Genomic DNA, 20,976 nt, shown 5'->3' with positions numbered 1-20,976 from the left:
ATGAGACAGCAAAAGAGACACTGATGTATAGAACAGTCTTATGGACTCTGTGGGAGAGGGAGAGGGTGGGAAGATTTGGGAGAATGGCATTGAAACATGTAAAATATCATGTATGAAACGAGATGCCAGTCCAGGTTCGATGCACAATACTGGATGCTTGGGGCTAGTGCACTGGGACGATCCAGAGGGATGGTATGGGGAGGGAGGAGGGAGGAGGGTTCAGGATGGGGAACACATGTATACCTGTGGTGGATTCATTTTGATATTTGGCAAAAGTAATACAATTATGTAAAGTTTAAAAATAAAATAAAATTAAAAAAAATAAAAATTAAAAAAAAAAAAAAAGCTCAACATTCAGAAAACCAAGATCATGGTATCCGGTCCCATCACTTCATGGGAAATAGATGGGGAAACAGTGGAAACAGTGGCTGACTTTATTTTTTGGGGCTCCCAAATCACTGCAGATGATGATTGCAGCCATGAAATTAAAAGATGCTTACTCCTTGGAAGGAAAGTTATGACCAACCTAGACAGCATATTAAACAACAGAGACATTACTTTGTCAACAAAGGTCCATCTAGGCAAGGCTATGGTTTTTCCAGTGGTCATGTATGGATGTGAGAGTTGGACTATAATGAAAGCTGAGTGCCGAAGACTTGATTCTTTTGAACTGTGGTGTTGGAGAAGACTCCTAAGAGTCCCTTGGACCACAGGGAGATCAACCAGTCCATCCTAAAGGAGATCAGTCCTGGGTGTTCATTGGAGGGACTAATGCTGAAGCTGAAACTCCAGTACTTTGGCCACCTGATGCGAAGAGCTGACTCATTTGAAAAGACCTTGATGCTGGGAAAGATTGAGGGGAGGAGAAGGGGACAACAGAGGATGAGATGGTTGGATGGCATCACTAACTCTATGGACATGGGTTTGGGTGGAATCCGGGAGTTGGTGATAGACAGGCAGGCCTGGCGTGCTGCGATTCATGGGGTCACAGAGAGTCAGACACGACTGAGCAACTGAACTGAATTCCCTTTATGTGTTCCCTCACAGTCTTATTTACATTTCTCTTAAACCCCCAACCCTTTAGGCAACAGGAACAGGTTTCCTGGAAGACAATTTTTTCATGAATGGGGGCGGAGGGTGGGGATTGGTTTCGAGATGATTCAAGAACATTACATGTATTGTGTACTTTTATTTCTATTGTTATTACATCAGCTCAACATCAGCTACATCAGCTCTTCACATCACCAGGCATTAGATCCTGGAGGTTGGGGACTTGTATTAAAGCACCCCACCTTTTGCCTTGCAATCACCATTGTTGTTTTTCTTAAACCTGACAGAGACAACAAAATACTCATATGTATCAATACTACTAGGGCCTGGTAACTTGTGAGAATGCTGTCATTATCTGGTCATACTTTAAAAATGCAGATTATTTGATGCACTTCAGTTTCTGGGGTGACATTAAACTAGTGACTCTACTTTTGCACCTGGGGAATATGGTCGTGGGATATCCAGAAACAAAGATGGTGAGGCTGTTTTCTACATTACAGATTCTCAGTAAGCATTGATTTCACACCTATATCCAAGCTTCTTTAGAGCTACGTTATTTTTCTTCAATAATTCACACACATAGTTTTCTTTAACCTCTATCTGCTAGAGAATTTAAATATATTTAGCCTATTTGGGGGTCTTCCTGTTGACCTTGAGGGTTTCTGCTTTGTACTTTATTATTAGTGAATAATCCCATGCCATTCTCTCTGGGTTGGCTTATGTTGGAATGGCAACTTCCAACCTTTCACAATACAAAATGCACCAACAGAAAGACTGCTGTTTACTTATAAGATATCTAAAAGGCTGATGATTTGTTTTGCCTTAAAAAAAGAATTTTCAAAATATTTGTTAATGTAATAAAGGGTGTTTAAAATAAATCTTCTCACTAAGAAATAAAAGGATGAAGTTATAGTATTGTTTGTGGCTTTCTGGTGGTTCCAAAAGCAACTATCAAAAATATGCTTATATTATTTTTTATAGATACTCTCTTTTAAATTTCTTACTGATAACTGAGGATTATCAATAAAAATCCTGAGGAAAATAGCAGCCCTACTTCTTCTTATTTGATCTATACACACACAGACACACATAAACTTTTGTATGTGTGTATATTCAGTGGTCACTTGTAAAATTTAAATAACACAATTAATGTCTATTTTTGTTTGTTTGTTTTATTTTTTTATTTTTAATATAAATTTATTTATTTTAATTGGGGGTTAATTACTTTACAATATTGTATACTTTTTGTTCTCTGTGAGAAGTATATCTTGAGTTTCTGTTGAATCAAAAAAAAAAAAAATAGAAATCACACACTCATCATTCCTATGCTCCTTTTACATATTTTTCAATTATGTGGTTCTGAAGTTATTTTTGTCCAGATAGAAGGATAGAGCATAGAAAATTCTGTTAGCTTGAATTATAAATATGCATATTTAAACATGACAAAATGTGGTCCACCGGAGAAGGGAATGGCAAACCACTTCAGTATTCTTGCCTTGAGAACCCCATGAACAGTATGAAAACACAAAATGATAGGATACTGAAAGAGGAGGAATGCCCCAGGTCATTAGGTGCCCAATATGCTACTGGAGATCAGTGGAGAAAGAACTCCAGAAAGAATGAAGGGATGGAGCCAAAGCAAAAACAATACCCAGTTGTGGATGTGACTGGTGATAGAAGCAAGGTCCGATGCTGTAAAGAGCAATATTGCATAGGAACCTGGAATGTCAGGTCCATGAATTAAGGCAAATTGGAAGTGGTCAAATAGGAGATGGCAAGAGTGAACGTCGACATTCTAGCAATCAGCGAACTAAAATGGACTGGAATGGGTGAATTTAACTCAGATGACCATTATATCTACTACTGGGGGCAGGAATCCCTCAGAAGAAATGAAGTAGCCATCATGGTCAACAAAAGAGTCTGAAATGCAGTACTTGGATGCAATCTCAAAAACAACAGAATGATCTCTGTTTGTTTCCAAGGCAAACCATTCAATATCACAGTAATCCAAGTCTATGCCCCAACCAGTAACACTGAAGAAGCTGAAGTTGAATGGTTCTTTGAAGACTTACAAGACCTTTTAGACCTAACACCCAAAAAAGATGTCCTTTTCATTATAGGGGACTGGAATGCAAAAGTAGGAAGTCAAGAAACAGCTGGAGTAACAGGCAAATTTGGCCTTGGAATACGGAATGAAGCAGGGCAAAGACTAATAGAGTTTTGCCAAGAAAATGCACTGGTGTTAGCAAAACCCTCTTCCAACAACACAAGAGAAGACTGTACACATGGACATCAGCAGATGGTCAACACTGAAATCAGATTGATTATATTCTTTGCAGCCAAAGATGGAGAAGCTCTATACAGTCAGCAAAAACAAGACCAGGAGCTGACTGTGGCTCAGATCATGAACTCCTTTTTGCCAAATACAGACTGAAATTGAAGAAAGTAGGGAAAACCACTAAACCATTCAGGTATGACCTAAATCAAATCCCTTATGATTATACAGTGGAAGTGAGAAATAGATTTAAGGGCCTAGATCTGATAGACAGAGTGCCTGGTGAATTATGGACAGAGGTTCGTGACATTGTACAGGAGACAGGGATCAAGACCATCCCATTGGAAAAGAAATGCAAAAAAGCAAAATGGCTGTCTGGGGAGGCCTTACAAATAGCTGTGAAAAGAAGAGAAGTGAAAAGCAAAGGAGAAAAGGAAAGATATAAGCATCTGAATTAAGAGTTCCAAAGAATAGCAAGAAGAGATAAGAAAGCCTTCCTCAGCGATCAATGCTAAGAAATAGAGAAAAACAACAGAATGGGAAAGACTAGAGATGTCTTCAAGAAAATTAGAGATACCAAGGGAACATTTCATGCAAAGATGGTCTCGATAAAGGACAGAAATGGTATGCACCTAACAGAAGCAGAAGATATTAAAGAAGAGGTGGCAAGAATACACAGAAGAACTGTACAAAAAGATCTTCACAACCCAGATAATCACGATGGTGTGATCACTGACCTAGAGCCAGACAGCCTGGAATGTGAAGTCAAGTGGGCCTTAGAAAGCATCACTACGAACAAAGCTAGTGAAAGTGATAGAGTTGCCAGTCCAGGTTCGATGCACGATGCTGGATGCTTGGGGCTGGTGCACTGGGACGGCCCAGAGGGATGGTATGGGGAGGGAGGAGGGAGGAGGGTTCGGGATGGGGAACACATGTATACCTGTGGCGGATTCATTTTGATATTTGGCAAAACTAATACAATTATGTAAAGTTTAAAAATAAAATAAAATTAGAAAAAAAAAAAGAATTCCAGTGGAGCTATTTCAAATCCTGAAAGATGATGCTGTGAAGGTGCTGCACTCAATATGCCAGCAAATTTGGAAAACTCAGCAGTGGCCACAGGACTGGAAAAGGTCAGTTTTCATTCCAATCCCAAAGAAAGGCAATGCCAAAGAATGCTCAAACTACCGCACAATTGCACTCATCTCAAACGCTAGTAAAGTAATGCTCAAAATTCTCTAAGCAAGGCTTCAGCAATACGTGAACCGTGAACTTCCAGATGTTCAAGCTGGTTTTTGAAAAGGCAGAGGAACCAGAGATCAAATTGCCAACATCCACTGGACCATCGAAAAGCAAGAGAGTTCCAGAAAAACATAGATTTCTGCTTTATTGACTATGCCAAAGCCTTTGACTGTGTGGATCACAATAAACTGTGGAAAATTCTGAAAGAGATGGGAATACCAGATCACCTGACCTGCCTCTTGAGAAATTTGTATACAGGTCAGGAAGCAACAGTGAGAACTGGACATGGAACAACAGACTGGTTCCAAATAGGAAAAGGAGTACGTCAAGGCTGAATGTTGTCACCCTGCTTATTTAATTTATATGCAGAGTACATCATGAGAAATGCTGGACTCGAAGAAACACAAGCTGGAATCAAGATTTCCAGGAGAAATATCAATAACCTCAGATATGCAGATGACACCACCCTTATGGCAGAAAGTGAAGAGGAACTAAAAAGCCTCCTGATGAAGGTGAAACAACATTCACAAAACCAAGATCATGGCATCCGGTCCCATCACTTCATGGAAAATAGATGGGCAAACAGTGGAAACAGTGTCAGACTTTATTTTTTGGGGCTCCCAAATCACTGCAGATGGTGACTGCAGCCATGAAATTAAAAGATGCTTACTCCTTGGAAGAAAAGTTATGACCAACCTAGATAGCATATTCAAAAGCAGAGACATTACTTTGCCAACAAAGGTCTGGCTAGTCAAGGCTATGGTTTTTCCAGTGGTCAGGTATGGATGTGAGAGTTGGACTGTTAACTAATACAATTATGTAAAGTTTAAAAATAAAATAAAATTAGAAAAAAAAAAAAAAAGAAAGTTGGGCGCCGAAGAATTGATTCTTTTGAACTGTGGTGTTGGAGAAGACTCTTAAGAGTCCCTTGGACTGCAAGGAGATCCAACCAGTCCATTCTGAAGGAGATCAGCCCTGGGATTTCTTTGGAAGGAATGATGCTAAAGCTGAAACTCCAGTACTTTGGCCACCTCATGTGAAGATTTGACTCATTGGAGAAGACTCTGATGCTGGGAGGGATTGGGGGCAGGAGGAGAAGGGGACGACAGAGGATGAGACGGCTGGATGGCATCACTGACTTGATGGATCTGAGTCTGAGTGAACTCCAGGAGTTGGTGATGGACAGGGAGGCCTGGGGTGCTGCGATTCATGGGGTCACAGAGGGTCCATCATGACTGAGTGACTGAACTGAACTGAAGTTATTTTTGTCCAGATAGGAGGATAGAGCATAGAAAATTCTGTTAGCTTGAATTATAAATATGCATATTTAAACATAGGATATGTGAACCTCAGTTCGTTCTCTCCTCAGGCTCAGTAAATGCCAGAGGAAGATATGTATACTCAGATGTCATATATATGTATATACACATGGGGTTCCCTGGTGGTTTAGACAATAAATAATCTGCTTGCAGTGCAGGAGACCTGGGTTCAATCCCTGGATCAGGAAGGTCCCCTGAAGAAAGTAATGGCTACCCACTCCAGAATTCTTGCTTGGAAAATCCCATGGACAGAGGAGCCTGGCAGGCTATAGTCCATGGGGTTCAAAGAGTCGGACACAAATAGAAATTAACACACACACATATATTTATGCACATATGTTCACATATGGGTGTTTATATTTTTATACAAATATTAACATATAATGTATATTATTCTACACCTTCTTTTTTAACAATAAATCTTAAAAGGTGTTCATATAACTCCTTTTTAAGAATTATATGAATACAAGATATTCTGTATGGGTAAAACAAATCTAGCTTGCTCCTTTAGATATTATGGTTGTTTCTCAGTCTCTGAAGTACAAATCCATTTACATTTATCTTTGCACACATCTTCAAGTATATCTAGAGGGCTAAATCTTATAAGTGGAGTCAAAAATTATGCATGTAAATTGTGATGGATCTGGCTAAATCGCTTTCCAAAGGGATTATACCAATTTATATTTCCACCAAAAATGTGACATCATCTAATAAAATTTAATAAAATCATTGTTTTTGTCTACTGTTGATTAATTTTCATGGGTATCTATGTTAATGTGTTGAACTGGACATTTCAGAGGTGGTTCATGTGTAGGTTACAAGTTGATTTCAGATTGCTTTGAGTTTCGTGGCTTATAAAAAACCCTGCAGGTGGATAATTTTTATTTTAAGGGTGTTTTGTTGGGGAACTTTCTTTTCTTGGGACAGTTCTTACTGATTTCAAAGGAGATAGTGACCAACAACCAGAAATATTTAGTCAGTGATCTACAATTTACAAAGCTCTTTTTATCTGTATTATTATACTTACATTACAAAATTATATTTATGCAACAGGCATTAGAAATGTTGATAACAAAATTAAGATTCAGAAAAATCAAGAGATTGGCCTGAGATCATTCAACAAACTAAATATAGATATGTTGGGGCTGGAACCCATATCTTCTGGTACCTCTTTTCTGTTTTCTTTCTGTTTGCCTTCTTGTATAATTCACCTTCTTTCTGCACTATTTTAACAAGAAAGAAACAAGGATATTTCTGAGGAAACCTGACAGAAGATTTCTGAGGAAAACTTGACAGAAAAAAGATGATATCTGAGGGAAATCTGACAGAAAAGATATTTCTGAGGAAACCATGAGAGAAAAAAGATTTCTAAGAGAAACCTTAAAGAAGGCTATATCAAAGGAAAACTAGACAGAAAAAAGGTAATTTTGAAGGAAATTCTGACAAAAGAAGATGATTTCTAAGAGAATGCTGAAAGAAATGCTACGTGAGAGGAAAACCTAAGAGAAAGAGGGCAATTATGAGAAAATTCTGTCAGAAATAAAGAGAATTACTAAGGGAAACATGGGCTTCCCTGGTAGCTCATATGATAAAGAAACTGCCCACAGTGCAGGTGACTGAATCCCTGGATCCAGAAGAGCCCTTGGAGAATGGAATGGCCACCCACTCCAGTATTCTTGCCTGGAGAATTCCGTGGACAGAGGAGCCTGGCGGGCACAGTCAATGAGGTCGCAGAGTCAGACATAACTGAGTGACTAACATTTTCATTTCAAGGGAAACATAAAACAAAAGAGAAAATTTCTGAAAGAAATTTGAAAAAATGAAGGAGATTACTGAGGGGGTGCCAGAAGAAAGAAGGAGACATCTGAGGAAAGCCTGACAAAAAGAAGACAATTTTTAAGGGAAACTTGACAGAAAGAAAGAGATTACTGAGGGAATACTGACAGAGGAAGGAAATTTCAGAGAATATTCTGAAAGGAGGAGGCTCTGATATAAAATTTGAAAGAAATGAAGAAGTGCTGTGATAAAATCTGACAGAAAGAGATTTCTGTGGGACACCTGATAGAAAGAAGGAGATGTCTAAGGGAATTTTCATATATGATGTAGACTAGTAAAGTAATTCTAATAAAAAGGTTTCTGAAGGATTTCTGATAGAAAGATTTCAGAATGTATCAAATGTTAAGAAGGATGTATCTGAGGGAAACATAACCGAAAGAAAGAAATTTCTCAAGAATATCTGACAGAAAGAAGATGATTCCTGAAAGAATTTTGACAGAATGAACGAGATTATTCAGGCAATTCTCACAGCCAACTGCAGTTCCTTCTTGGGTCCATTCTCCAAACTCTTCTTTCTAGCACCTAGTCTCCCTTTGCACCAAAGACCTACGTCTCAAGCTGAGGTGCACTGTCTGGGACGTGGAACTTGCACATAGGTCCTACTCCTCCTGCCCTCCACAGACCTGTTGCTTCATTCCACTCAGGTCCCCTGAAGATTCCTCCCTTCCCCAGCTAGTACCCCTAGCTATGAGTGGGCTTCTCTGAGTGAAGGAACCTCTCCTCTTTTTCAAATATTCCTTGGGGTCCTGGTCCCTTCCTGTTTCCTCTTTTTCTTCCTTTCTTTTGTCCAACCCAGTTGTGTGAGGACTTTTTCTTGTCTTTTTAGATGTCCAAATTCCTCTAATAGTGTTCAACAGTTGCTCTTTGAAAATTGCTCCATTTATAAATGTACTGATATATATACATGTATTTGGCAGCATATGGGGTCTAGTTTCCTGACCAGGTATTGAACCTGGACCCCCTGAATTGGGAGTGCAAAGTCTTAGTCATGGGACTACCAGGGTAGTCCCTGTAATTCTATTCTTAATGCATTTGTGGGGAGAGGCAAACTCTACATTCTACTAATCCACCACCTTGACTCCTGTCTTCTTAGATAAATATTCAAATGAAGATAAAAATGATTGAATATTTCATCAGTGAACTTTAAAAAAGAATATGTCTGATGGAAAAGAAAATGCAACTACATGAATTTATAAAGTATAAAAAGATAAGTTTTTATTTAATCGCTTTATTTCCTGTATGGGAAAAATTATTTGTCTAAGGACAAAACCCTTTTCTGCTGCATGTGTACTTTCTTGCATCACTACAATTGTCACTACTTATGCCCTTCTGAAACATGCAGGCACACTCTCCACTTCCATCAATACTGAACCTAGAACAAAACAAAAAGATTTCACTCTTTATTGACTGAACTTCATGAGAAACAATAAAGCACAACCTAAAATATGCAGTGCAAACTCTGGTGACTATGTTTCAACATGTGGGATGTGGAAGGAATAGAGGAAGCGAAGTAAGCTGCATTTCTTTTCTTATCCAATTTTTACCTCCAAACTTAACCTGTGATGGTGAGAAGAAAGGGTTATCAGGGTAGTAAACACTATAACAAAGGTCCATCTAGTCAAGGCTATGGTTTTTCCAGTGGTCATGTATGGATGTGAGAGTTAGACAATAAAGAAAGCTGAGTGCTAAAGAATTGATGCTTTTGACTGTGGTGTTGGAGAAGACTCTCAAGAGTCCCTTGGACCGCAAGGAGATCCAATCAATCCATCCTAAAGGAGATCAGTCCTGGGTGTTCATTGGAAGGACTGATGTTGAAGTTGAAACTCCAATACTTTGGTCACCTGATGCAAAGAGCTGACTCATTTGAAAAGACCCTGATTCTGGGAAAGATTGAGGGCAGGAGGAGAAGGGGATGACAGAGGATGAGATGGTTGGATGGCATCACCGACTCGATGGACATGGGTTTGGGTGGACTCCAGGAGTTGGTGATGGACAAGGAGGCTTGGCATGCTGCGGTTCATGGGGTTGCAGAGTTGGACACGACTGAGCAACTGAACTGAACTGAACTGAAACATGATAAATCATTTTATAAAGGATGGAATTCTTCCTTTTATACTTCAAAATCATGCATTTTCAGTCACTAAGTCATGGTCTCTTTGTGACTCCATGGACTGTAGGCCTGCCAGGCTACTCTGTCCATGGATTTTCCAGGCAGGAATACTGGGGTGGGCTGTCATTTCCTCCTCTAGGAGATCTTCCCTACCCAGGGATGGATCCCATGTCTAATGTGTTTCCTGCACTGGCAAGTGGATTCTTTACCACTGAGCTACCTGAGAAGCAATATACTTCAGAATAAAAATGATCAAATAAATTTTTTTGCCATTTAAAGATTATATAAAGGGAGACATTATAACTGACATTAAATTGACCACTCTTCACTTGTTAAAAAAAAAAAAAATCAGACAGTCTTAAGGCTGAAATAGATGTTCACTCATCTACTCTTGCAACCATTGTCATTTGGGTATTTCTTGCTGGATAGGTTATGACACACATAAATAATTATAAATAAAATATCTTGAAAGGATTTACTAAATTCCTATCTTGGGTCATATATAAAGAGAGGAATTTGAGAGTTCAAAATAAGTAAAAGAAAAATAGAATGGAGAATTACGATGATTCCTGGTATATAATTTCTGTTAATTAAAATGCTTTCAGCCATAGGGAGTTACTTTGTGACACTGGTGTCACTTCCTAACTTCTAGTGTAACTGGAAATTTTTTTCTGCCTGTTTCCAAAATGTATGCGATTTCTTTTCCTATGCATTCTTTGGTGTTGAGAGCTCAATAATTGTCATAGGCTGAATTATGTACCCCCCTCTTCAAATATATATATTGAGGACCTCAATACTCATAGCTCAGAATGCAATTATCTTAGGAGATGAAGTGTTTTAAAATGTTGGTTAAGTTAAAAAGAAGTCTTTACAGGGGGCCCTACTCCAATATGGCTGATCTCCTCATAAGAAGAAAAAATCTGGGCACAGATAGGCAAATGCCAGAGGGAAGACCATGTGAAGACACAGAGGAGAAGATGGCCAAGGAGAGAGGCCTCAGAAGAAATCAATCCTGCCAAACCTTTATCTGAGACTTCCGGTCTCCATAACTATTGTTTAAGCCACTGAGTCTGTGGTATTTATTACAGTAGCCTGCCTTAGCAAACTATTGCACCAATTTTAACCAACTTAGTTTTACTTCTCTCATCTTTTTTTCGAAGTGGAGCTGTATATAATACACAATATCTTCTCTCAAGAAAATTCCATAATTATTAAGTTTGGTAGTCAGAAAGTTTATGTTATACTTTGTCATGTATTTTTCAAAGTTGAAAACATAATGATTGGCTATATTATTGGGCTCAAATCATTGCATGTGTATTTTCACCCCAAATTGGATATAAACACAGTGATGACAGAAATTTCTCTAAATTTAGCAACTCCTGTTACTCTGCTACATCATACACATTCTATCATATCTAGCACCAAATGCCACTGGACTGAGACAGCATCTATCTTTAGTAGGTGCTCAATAAATTGTAGCTAGTGTCTTCTCTCTATGGGGAAATCAGTATCTTTCCAATTTCTTTCTCCTCCATGAAGTTGGAGAAGATCTTAAATATTTCAAGAACAGAAGTGAAGTCTACAGGCACAATCAGTTCTTCAAGCTTCGGAACATAGAGAAAGTCTAGATTTTCAATGGTCAATGGAAGCAAACATTTTGCCTTTATCACTTAATTTTCTTCCATTTCAGGTCACCAGTGGGTGTAGTAAGTGTAGGTTTGAGTAAACTTTCTAAGACTCCCATGCCAATGAGAATGTGAAGCAATAGTAAACAAACAAACCAAAGGCAAAGCCCTGAGAATAAGGCAAGGTTCATACACGTTGGATTTTCATTTCGTCTAGAATAAAAGTAATCTTTGTGGCTCACGAGTAGTATAGTCCATCTGAATGTGTAGAAATAAATATTGGTATCTGACCTTCGCCCAAGATCATATATTTGTCTGAAGCTTCTCTTTGGCATTTAATTTGTTGAGGGGCCTTTTTGGGAGATGGTGTAGAGGAAATTATGGAGGTGGCTAATCATAGATTTCTGCTTCCCTGATGGCTCAACAGTAAAGAATCTGTCTGTAATACAGGAAATTCAGGTTTGATCCCTGGGTTGGGAAGATCCCCTGGAGAAGGAAATGGTGACCCCCTCCAATATTCTTGCCTGGGAAATCCCATGGGCAGAGGAGCCTGGCAGGCTGCAGTCCATGGGATCACAAAAGAGTCAGGCACAACTAAACAAACAAGAACAATTATAGATTCAGAGTTCTTACCATCCTTAACACATTTATGAACAAATACACGCTATTAATGCTTACCAGTTGCTGAATATATCTCCATTTGTCCATACCCAGAGTTTTCTTGTGCTGTCCATTTTCAGTCCAATCCAATAGCAAGAGGATCCCAGATAGGGCATCAAAGATTCCTTTCACAAAATACAGAGTGCTCTCCTAGTTTTCTCATTCTTATTACCTCCAATGCTAAGGTCATTTTGAGCCCACTACCCTCTTGCTAGAGTTATTGCAACAGCCTAATAACATATACTCTGCTTTTATATTTGTAATTCATGGGCACATAACATTTAAAAGAAAATGATTGTTTTAAAACTTAAGTCAAATCATGTCATATTCTTTATTTTTCATTTTCTGCAATATCTCCTAATTCTAGTTTAAAAAAGCCTACAAGAGCTAGATGGTCCCTATCCCTCACTCACATTCTCATGTTAGGTACATTGACTGGCTGCCTCTTTTCTGTTCATTGAATTTTCCAGGCAAGTACCTACCTTAAGATTCATGTTCTCACTATTTCCTTTTCTGGGAAGTTTGTCCCCCAGATATTCTCTTGACCAACTAACTCCCCTATCTACATTACATTTTTGCTCAAGTGTTATCACTGAGTTGACTATCTTACTTGCAGTCTACCCACTGAAAACACTCATAAAATCCTCTCAACTTACAATTTTTTTGCATAAAATTTAATTTACTAACTTGCAACATACTATATAATTTATATGTTTATTATGATTATTTTGTATTCCTTGTCTCTTCCTATGTGATTTAACCTCTATAAAGACAAAGATCTTTGACTGTCTCATTGACTGATCTATTACACCCTTGAGGTATACCTGTTACAGAGCAGCTACTCAATAAATTAAATGGAATATATATTGTGAAGGAGATATCTAACCACTTCATTCTTGGAGTTGAATATGGCCAGAGATCCAGAGTGAGCCATGCATTTTTTCTGGCCATCCATCCAAGTTTTTTCACGTTCAGATTGAAAGAAGCAACTATTATTGATTCGGTTCCAGCTTTGTGGACATATAATTGCATCCTCAGAGCATGTCTTGTTGAAGATCATTGGATTTTTAGCTAAAATTAACACAGTAATTGAGGGGGGAAAATGAAGAAAGTGTAAGAAAATGAAAAAGTTTAACCTTCACTGTAAAAGATTCTCATATATTTCAGACTGAGAAAATATATGTTATTTCCATGTTCAATTCAAATTATATAACTGACATAATTCAGGAAAATTAAAGATCAAGAACAGAGCATAAAACAAATCACCACTGAAGAATGCAGATCTATGCATACTTTAAAATGGTGATAATAAACAAACTTTCAGAAACTTAATCTTCTTTAGACATTTTTTCTTCCATTTTTTTTTTTTTCATACTACTGGTATTTTCTTTATTTACCTGTTTTTGCCCCTGTAATTTACTATGGTGGCTGGGACACATCTCAGGTCACCAATATTAATTTAAAAATGACTTTATTTTTTTTTAATATAAATTTATTTATTTTAATTGGAGGTTAATTACTTTACAATATTGTATTGGTTTTGCCATACATCAACATGATTTTAAAATGTCAAGTTCAAATAAACATCTTGTTCAAAAATCAAGTATTTGGCTCAGAACTTGGGTCACCAGAAAGCCATGTTTTCTAATTCACTCACTAATTTGTTCATTCATTCAACAATTATCATTTGAGCTTCCACCATGTGCCAGATAAACTTTTGTAGCTTTAGAAGCACAACTCTATAAATAAGATACAAAAATCCTTCTGCTTAATGGGACTTACACATCTAGTAAACTATACTGCTGCTACTACTGCTAAGTCGCTTCAGTCGTGTCCGACTCTGTGCGACCACAGAGATGGCAGCCCACCAGACTTCCCAGTCCCTGGGATTCTCCAGGCAAGAACACTGGAGTGGGTTGCCATTTCCTTCTCCAATGCATGAAAGTGAAAAGTGAAAGTGAAGTCACTCAGTCGTGTCCGACTCTAGCGACCTCATGGACTGCAGCCTACCAGGCTCCTCCATCCATAGGATTTTCCTGGCAAAAGTACTGGAGTGGGGTGCCATTGCCTTACTAGTTTGTCATAAAATGCATCAAAGTAAAGGGGATTGGGACTGTTGGTGGAAAGAGGTGCAATTTTAATGCAATAGTCCAGACAGTGTTCCACGAGATATTTATTATAGACTTGAAGGAGGTAGCTGGGTAGGGGCATATTCACATATAGGGGAAGAGCTTCCCAAACAAAAAGAAGACCTAGGACAAAAGACAAAGATAAATGTGTCTTCCTTCTTCACAAAATAGTAAGGATGCCAGAGGACTGGAGAAAAAATGAAATAGTAAGAGATGAGATCACAGAGATAGTTGAATGACCAGATCCAACAGAGCCTTACGGCAATTAGTAGGATTTTGGCATTGCTCCAACAGAATAAAAGACCTCTGCAGCATTTTGCACAGATCTGATTTGTCTCAAAAAATTGTTAAAAATATACTCTAGAACTGTACTGCTTGAAATGGTAGCCATAGCTAGGTGTGACTATTCAGCACCTGAAATATTGCTAGTCCAAATCCAGGTGTCTTGTAAGTATAAAATGCACACTGAATATCAAACACTTACTACAAAAAATAATATGAAGATCTCAATAATTGTTTACATAGCTACATGATGAAATAATACATTGACTACGTTTGAATTAAATGCAATTAAAACTGTTTCAATTTTTCTTTAATTTCAATGTGGCTGTTAAAATTTAAATGACATTTGTGACTCACACTACATTTTCACTGGGCATATTGCTTTAGAAGGTCAAGAGTGGAAGAGAGAAGAAGATTTAGAAGATGGAAGATGTGGACTGGGAATAATCAAGAGGGTAGAAATGATGAAAAGTACTCAGATTGTGGTGATATTTTGACAGGCCAGGCAGAATTTTCTGATTATATTTGGGGCTTGAGAGTGGGGAAAAGAGTCAAAAAAGGACTATAAAATTTTTGCCTTGAAAATGGAAAGATAAAGTTGGTATTTCCTGAGATGAGGAAAACCACAGATAGAAGGGGCTATAGAAGATAGAAGTTTATCTATCACATTTTCTTTTGTCATCTTGGACAATGCTAGGTTTGAGATGTTTGTTAGAGAGTCAAGTAGGTGGATTTAACAATTTGGAATTCAGTGAGAAGAACCAGACTGGAGATGTATATTTGGAAATCATCAATATTAATGTAAAAGTTTTAAGTCTGGTTCAGGTTACCAAGAGTACAAAGACAGATGAAGAGGGGACCTGCTCTAGGACTGAACCCGGGGCAAAGGTAAGAGGTCAGGGAGAAAAGAAGGAACAAATACCAGAAACCTGCAAATAAGCAACAGATTAGGTAGGAAGCAAGGCATGAGAAAATGCTGTTTCGGAAGTCAAATGAACAAATCATTTCCAAGGACAGAGACAGTGCTGACTACTACACAGATCAAGTTTGATAAAGACTAGGAATTGACCTGGAAGTTACTAATGGACTTGTAAGGTAAATTTGGTAGAAAAAGAAATGGGAATATGAGCAAAGTAGATTTAACAGAAAACAGCAAAACAGACATTAGGAAAAGCTAGCAAAGATTTTTCAAGGAGGCTACTGTACAGAGGAGAAAACAAATTGGTAGATGAAGGAAGAGTAAAGTCTAGAGAGTTTTGTTTTGTTTTGTTTTTGGCAGGGGGAGTAGGAGAGATATCACTGTATCATGTTGCCCATGAGGATGTTTCAGTTGAGCATGAAAAGGCTGATGACATAGAGAAGAGAGACAAGATTTACTAGAGTAATACTAATCAGGTAAGAGGCTATAGGATCTAGCATAGAACATGAACACTCCATCTATATAGTACCAAGAATCTGGATAGAGTTTATGGGTAGAGATAAGAGGTAATACAATAGGTGTGGTGATGAGAGTTATTTGGAAGTTTTCTACTAATTGTCATAAAAATGCCAAGCTGGATGAAGCACAAGTTAGAAGGAAGGTTGCCGGGAGAGATATCAATAACCTCAGATATGCAGATGACACCACCCTTACAGCAGAAAGTGAAGAGCAACTGAAGAGGCTCTTGATGAAAGTGAAAGAGGAGAGTGAAAAAGCTGGCTTAAAGCTCAACATTCAAAAAATTAAGATCATGGCATCTGGTCCCATCATTTCATGGCAAATAGATGCAGAAGCAATGGAAACAGTGACAGACTTTATTTTCTTGGGCTTCAAAATTACTGCAGATGGTGACTGCAGCATTGAAATTAAAAGACACTTGCTCCTTGAAAGAAAAGTTATGACCAACCTAGACAGCATATTAAAAAGCAGAGACATTACTTTGCCAGCAAAGTTCTGTCTAGTCAAAGCTACAGTTTTTCCAGTGGTCACATATGGATGTGAGAGTTGGACCATAAAGAAGGCTGAGCACCGAAGAATTGATGCTTTTGAACTGTGGTGTTCGAGAAGACTCTTGAGAGTCCCTTGGATTGCAAGAAGATCCAACCGGTCAATCCTAAGGGAATCAGTCCTGAATATTCATTGGAAGGACTGATGCTGAAGCTGAAGCTCCAATATTTTGGCCACCAGATGCGAAGAACTGACTCCTTGAAAAAGACCCTGATGCTGGGGAAGAATGAAGGTGGGAGGAAAAGGGGATGACAGAGGATGAGACAGTTAGATGGCATCACTGACTCGATGGACACAAGTTTGAATAAGCTCCAGGAGTTGGTGATGGACAGGGAGGCCTGGTATGCTGCAGTCCACGGGGTCATAAAGAGTCAGATGTGACTGAGCGACTGAACTGAACTAAACTGTAAGATTGGAAGCAAATATATAGACTTGATAATGAAGATGTGGAAAGACTCCCTAAAGGTTTGGATAGAAAGGATAAAGTATAAAATAATCATCTATGGAAGTGAGAGAATTAATGCACTCAGTTCAGTTGCTCAGTCATGTCCGACTCTTTGTGACCCCATGAATTACAGCATGCCAGGTCTCCCTGTCCATCACCAACTCCCGGAGTTCACTCAAACTCATGTCCATCGAATTGGTGATGCCATCCAACCATCTCATCCTCTCTCGTCCCCTTCTACTCTTGCCCCCAATCCCTCCCAGCATCAGGGTCTTTTCCAATGACAACTTTTCACATGATGTGGCCAAAGTATTGGAGTTTCAGCTTCAGCATCAGTCCTTCCAGTGAACACCCAGGACTGATCTCCTTTAGGATGCACTAGGGGAATGTAGTATCATTGCTAGACCCCAACCCACTTCTTTTTAACTCTATCCTAATTGCACCTGGTATGATTCTCTGATGCTAATGTTTTTTTTCTCCTCAAAGGCAAGCTCATTGATAAATGCCTACTTGATCTCCTGATTCAGCACAAACACTCCTCCCATCACAAAGTCTCACTTGACTACTAGCAAAGTGAAGTGAAAATCACTCAATAGTGTCTGACTATTTGCAACCCCATGGACTATAGAGTCAATGTAACTCCCTAGGCCAGAATAGTGGAGTGGGTAGCCATTCCCTTCTCCAGGGGATATTCCCAACCCAGGTATCGAACCCAGGTCTCCCACAATGCAGGCGAATTCTTTACCAGCTGGGCCACAAGGGAAGCCCAAGAACACTGGAGTGGGTAGTCTATCCCTTCTCCAGCAGATCTTCCTGACCCAGGAATTGAACCAGGGTCTCCTGCATTGCAGGCAGATTCTTTACCAACTGAGCTATCAGGGAAGCCCAACTACTCGAGGTAGACTTATAATCTCTTCTTCTGCTTCAAACTGAATGTACTTCTACTTAGTAGTTATTTTATCATGGCTCAGGCAGTAAAGAATCTACCTGCCAATGCAGGAGAACTAGGTTCGATCCCTGGGTCAGGAAGACACCCTGGAGAAGGAAATGGCAACCCACTCCAGTATTCTTACCTAGAAAATCTCACCTGGGAGGCTACAGTCCATGGGGTCGTAAGAGTCAGACACAACTGAGCAACTGACACTTTTTTCTTATCATGTTTATATGCTTTTTTCTTCAGTTAATAATGAATTCCTTCCAGGGCAGAAAAATCTACTTTTTTTTTGGTATCATCATATGCCTGAAGTTCAAGAGATATTTATTAAAGGAATGTTCACTCTAGAAGACAAAGCAGAGTAACTAATTTTGAAGAAAAACTAGATGGCTCTGGTAGGGAAAATATTTTCTGAGTCCAGTTGTTCAGTGAAGGGGAAGGAAAAGCTAGTTACTGGTATAACCAAATCAATATTAATACAATCAATATATTTTTAGCAGCAATTGTTTACTCACATTTTTGAGGAAATCCTAACACTGCCCAAAGAAGAAAGGCAATACCTCCACAAATCATACTTGACATGATTAGCATTTTCTTTGTTACTATACCTGTGGAAAACATGTCACTGTTTATCTTGTAAAGAAAAGCAAACAAGTAAAGAAACAAAAGGCCCAAATAATTTTTCCCCTCTATCTTCTCTACATGCTATAGTTCACAACCCAGTAATTAACACTTAGGAAAATGAGGAAAGGCACAGAGATCTAATTTGCAGCAGCAGCAGTCTCAAAAGTGCTTTGGCTCTACTTTTTGGTGCCATTTCTGAGAATTATGTTACTCAATCTTCTGTCTGGATTCCAGAACAGAAAAACAAGTTTCTCCTGGTGCTTTTTAATGAAATACTGCCCTTTCCAAGAGATGGGTGTTAATCCGGCGGAGAAGGGTAGATCCACAACTTCTCTGACGTCTTTGCTTTATAAAGAAGATTGTTTCTACTTAAGGGTCAGATTATGTATGATATAAACCAAAATTCTGAGGATGCAAAGTGGGATCAAGAAAGGATGCTCAGTTCCTGTATCTGAGGGCAACTTCTGTCTTCCCTCTTACCTGGCCTTTTGATCCTCTGCTCCACAACCTTCCTATTCTCAATCCTTTCACTCTCCATCTCAGACGCTCTTGGAGAAGGCTCTTTGACAGTCATAGAGGGTGGAATAATCCTGGGGATGAACTGATGATTATATCTGATCCTCACTGCAGAAAAGCAAGGTGCCAGTTTTCTTCGAGGAGCGGGCGGAAGCAATTTCAACTGGAAACAGTGCAGAAATCTAGCATCCTCCACTCAATCTCAGAACCGAACTTCAGGCAGATGCCCCCTTGGCCGGCGCATATCATGTGTCCTTTTCTTTTAGGTTTTCATGAACCTGGGTAGTAACGGCTACCAGGAAATTACCAACCGGTACTCTAGCTGCAGGGGCGGTGGATCAGCAGCCTGGGATTGGTTGGAGCACAGTGGCAACTCTGAGAATTTCATATCTGATTGGCTCCTTCTCTCTCACCCGGTAACTACTCAAAGCAGAGCCCAGAAAAGCCACTGTGATCCAGTTTTGACTTCTTTTTACAGTCTCCCGAAAAGCTCAAATCTGAGACAATTTTACATGGTGGGCTTACAGTCCATGGGGTCATAAAGAGTCGGACAGGACTGAGGCGACTGAGCACGCATGCACGCACTTACTTCAGAAGGAGTGTTTAAAAGTTTCAGATACAAAGAAGAAAAGGTTAAAGCATGAGGTTTGTAATGAATATTACAAATAGATACAATGACAGATATGTGGGTGGAGGGGTGAGGTCGGGGGGTCAGGAAACAGCTTCCTTCGGTTTAAAATAACATTTTCTGCCTATACAAATTTGTCTTCATTTTTCTAGCTGACCCTTTCCAATGCAATTATGTGCAGACTGACCAGATTTAGCAAATTAAAACCTAGAATTTCCACTTAAATTTGAATTTCAGGTCAACAATATATCAGTTCAGTTCAGTCGCTCAGTCGTGTCCAACTCTTTGCAACCCCATGAATTGCAGCAGGCCAGGCCTCCCTGTCCATCACCAACTCCTGGAGTTCACTGAGACTCACGTCCATCAAGTCAGTGATGCTCTCCAGCCATCTCATCCTCTGTCGTCCCCTTCTCCTCCTGCCCCCAATCCCTCCCAGCATCAGACTCTTTTCCAATGAGTCAACTCTTCGCATGAGGTGGCCAAAGTACTGGAGTTTCAGCTTTAGCATCATTCCTTCCAAAGAAATCCCAGGGTTGATCTCCTTCAGAATGGACTGGTTGGATCTCCTTGCAGTCCAAGGGACTCTCAAGAGTCTTCTCCAACACCACAATTCAAAAGCATCAATTCTTCAGCACTCAGCCTTCTTCACAGTCCAACTCTCACATCCATACATGACCACTGGAAAAACCATAGCCTTGACTAGACGAACCTTTGTTGGCAAAGTAATGTCTCTGCTTTTGAATATGCTATCTAGGTTGGTCATAACTTTCTTTCCAAGGAGTAAACGTTTTTTAATTTCATGGCTGCAGTCACCATCTGCAGTGATTTGGGAGCCCAGAGAAATAAAGTCTGACACTGTTTCCACTGTTTCCCCGTCTATTTCCCATGAAGTGATGGGACCGGATGCCATGATCTTTGTTTTCTGAATGTTGAGCTTTAAGCCAACTTTTTCACTCTCCTCTTTCACTCTTTCATCAACAGGCTTTTTAGTTATCAACAATACATATTACAAATAAATAAAAATATTGCATAAGGCATACTTACTTGAAAAACATATTATTTTTAATCTAAATTTACAATTTAACTGAATAAGATATTCAGGTATCTTATTCAGTTAATTCAAAATACAAGATGTATTTTACCTGACAACTCTACTTAGATCACAACATTTTTTAAATCTTTTAAATTATTAGGTGTTCCAGGGGTTGGCTGGAGGTTTTTCCTCGATTCTCTGTTTACATTTCTCTGTGAACCTTAGGTTGTGATGCAGCCCAGGGACTGAGAACAGGAAAGGAGCAGGGAACAAAGAGAAGA

General features: G+C 39.1%; 1 protein-coding gene across 2 annotated transcripts; it reads right to left on the bottom strand.

The window, feature by feature from the left end:
- Positions 1–8,911: 8,911 nt before the first annotated feature.
- Positions 8,912–19,747, bottom strand: LOC133248142 (C-type lectin domain family 2 member F-like). 2 transcript variants are annotated; one of them, XM_061417913.1, is made up of 5 exons: positions 18,999–19,712; positions 18,410–18,502; positions 13,004–13,188; positions 12,136–12,242; positions 8,912–9,094 (listed from the first exon to the last, which is right to left on the bottom strand). In XM_061417913.1, the coding sequence occupies exons 1-5, from the start codon at positions 19,090–19,092 to the stop codon at positions 8,980–8,982; spliced, it is 594 nt and encodes a 197-aa protein (XP_061273897.1). In that variant the 5' UTR covers positions 19,093–19,712; the 3' UTR covers positions 8,912–8,979. The 2 variants fall into 2 exon arrangements, with proteins under 2 accessions (XP_061273897.1, XP_061273899.1); XM_061417915.1 differs by lacking the exon at positions 18,410–18,502 and having other exon boundaries at positions 18,999–19,747.
- Between the last annotated feature and the right edge of the window lie 1,229 nt (positions 19,748–20,976).

The sequence above is a fragment of the Bos javanicus genome, chromosome 5 (assembly GCF_032452875.1).
Source record: "Bos javanicus breed banteng chromosome 5, ARS-OSU_banteng_1.0, whole genome shotgun sequence".
NCBI lineage: Eukaryota > Metazoa > Chordata > Mammalia > Artiodactyla > Bovidae > Bos > Bos javanicus.
This window is presented reverse-complemented; position numbering and strand designations above follow the sequence as displayed.

Excerpts from the sequence above, each read along its gene's own strand:
- LOC133248142 (XM_061417913.1), bottom strand. The coding sequence starts at position 19,092 with ATGACTGTCAAAGAGCCTTCTCCAAGAGCGTCTGAGATGGAGAGTGAA. Across the intron at positions 18,503-18,998 it reads GCAGAGGATCAAAAGGCCAG|GTATAGTAACAAAGAAAATG; the intron begins GTAAGAGGGAAG and ends TGTTTTCCACAG. Across the intron at positions 12,243-13,003 it reads TCAACTCCAAGAATGAAGTG|GAATCTTTGATGCCCTATCT; the intron begins GTTAGATATCTC and ends ATTTTGTGAAAG.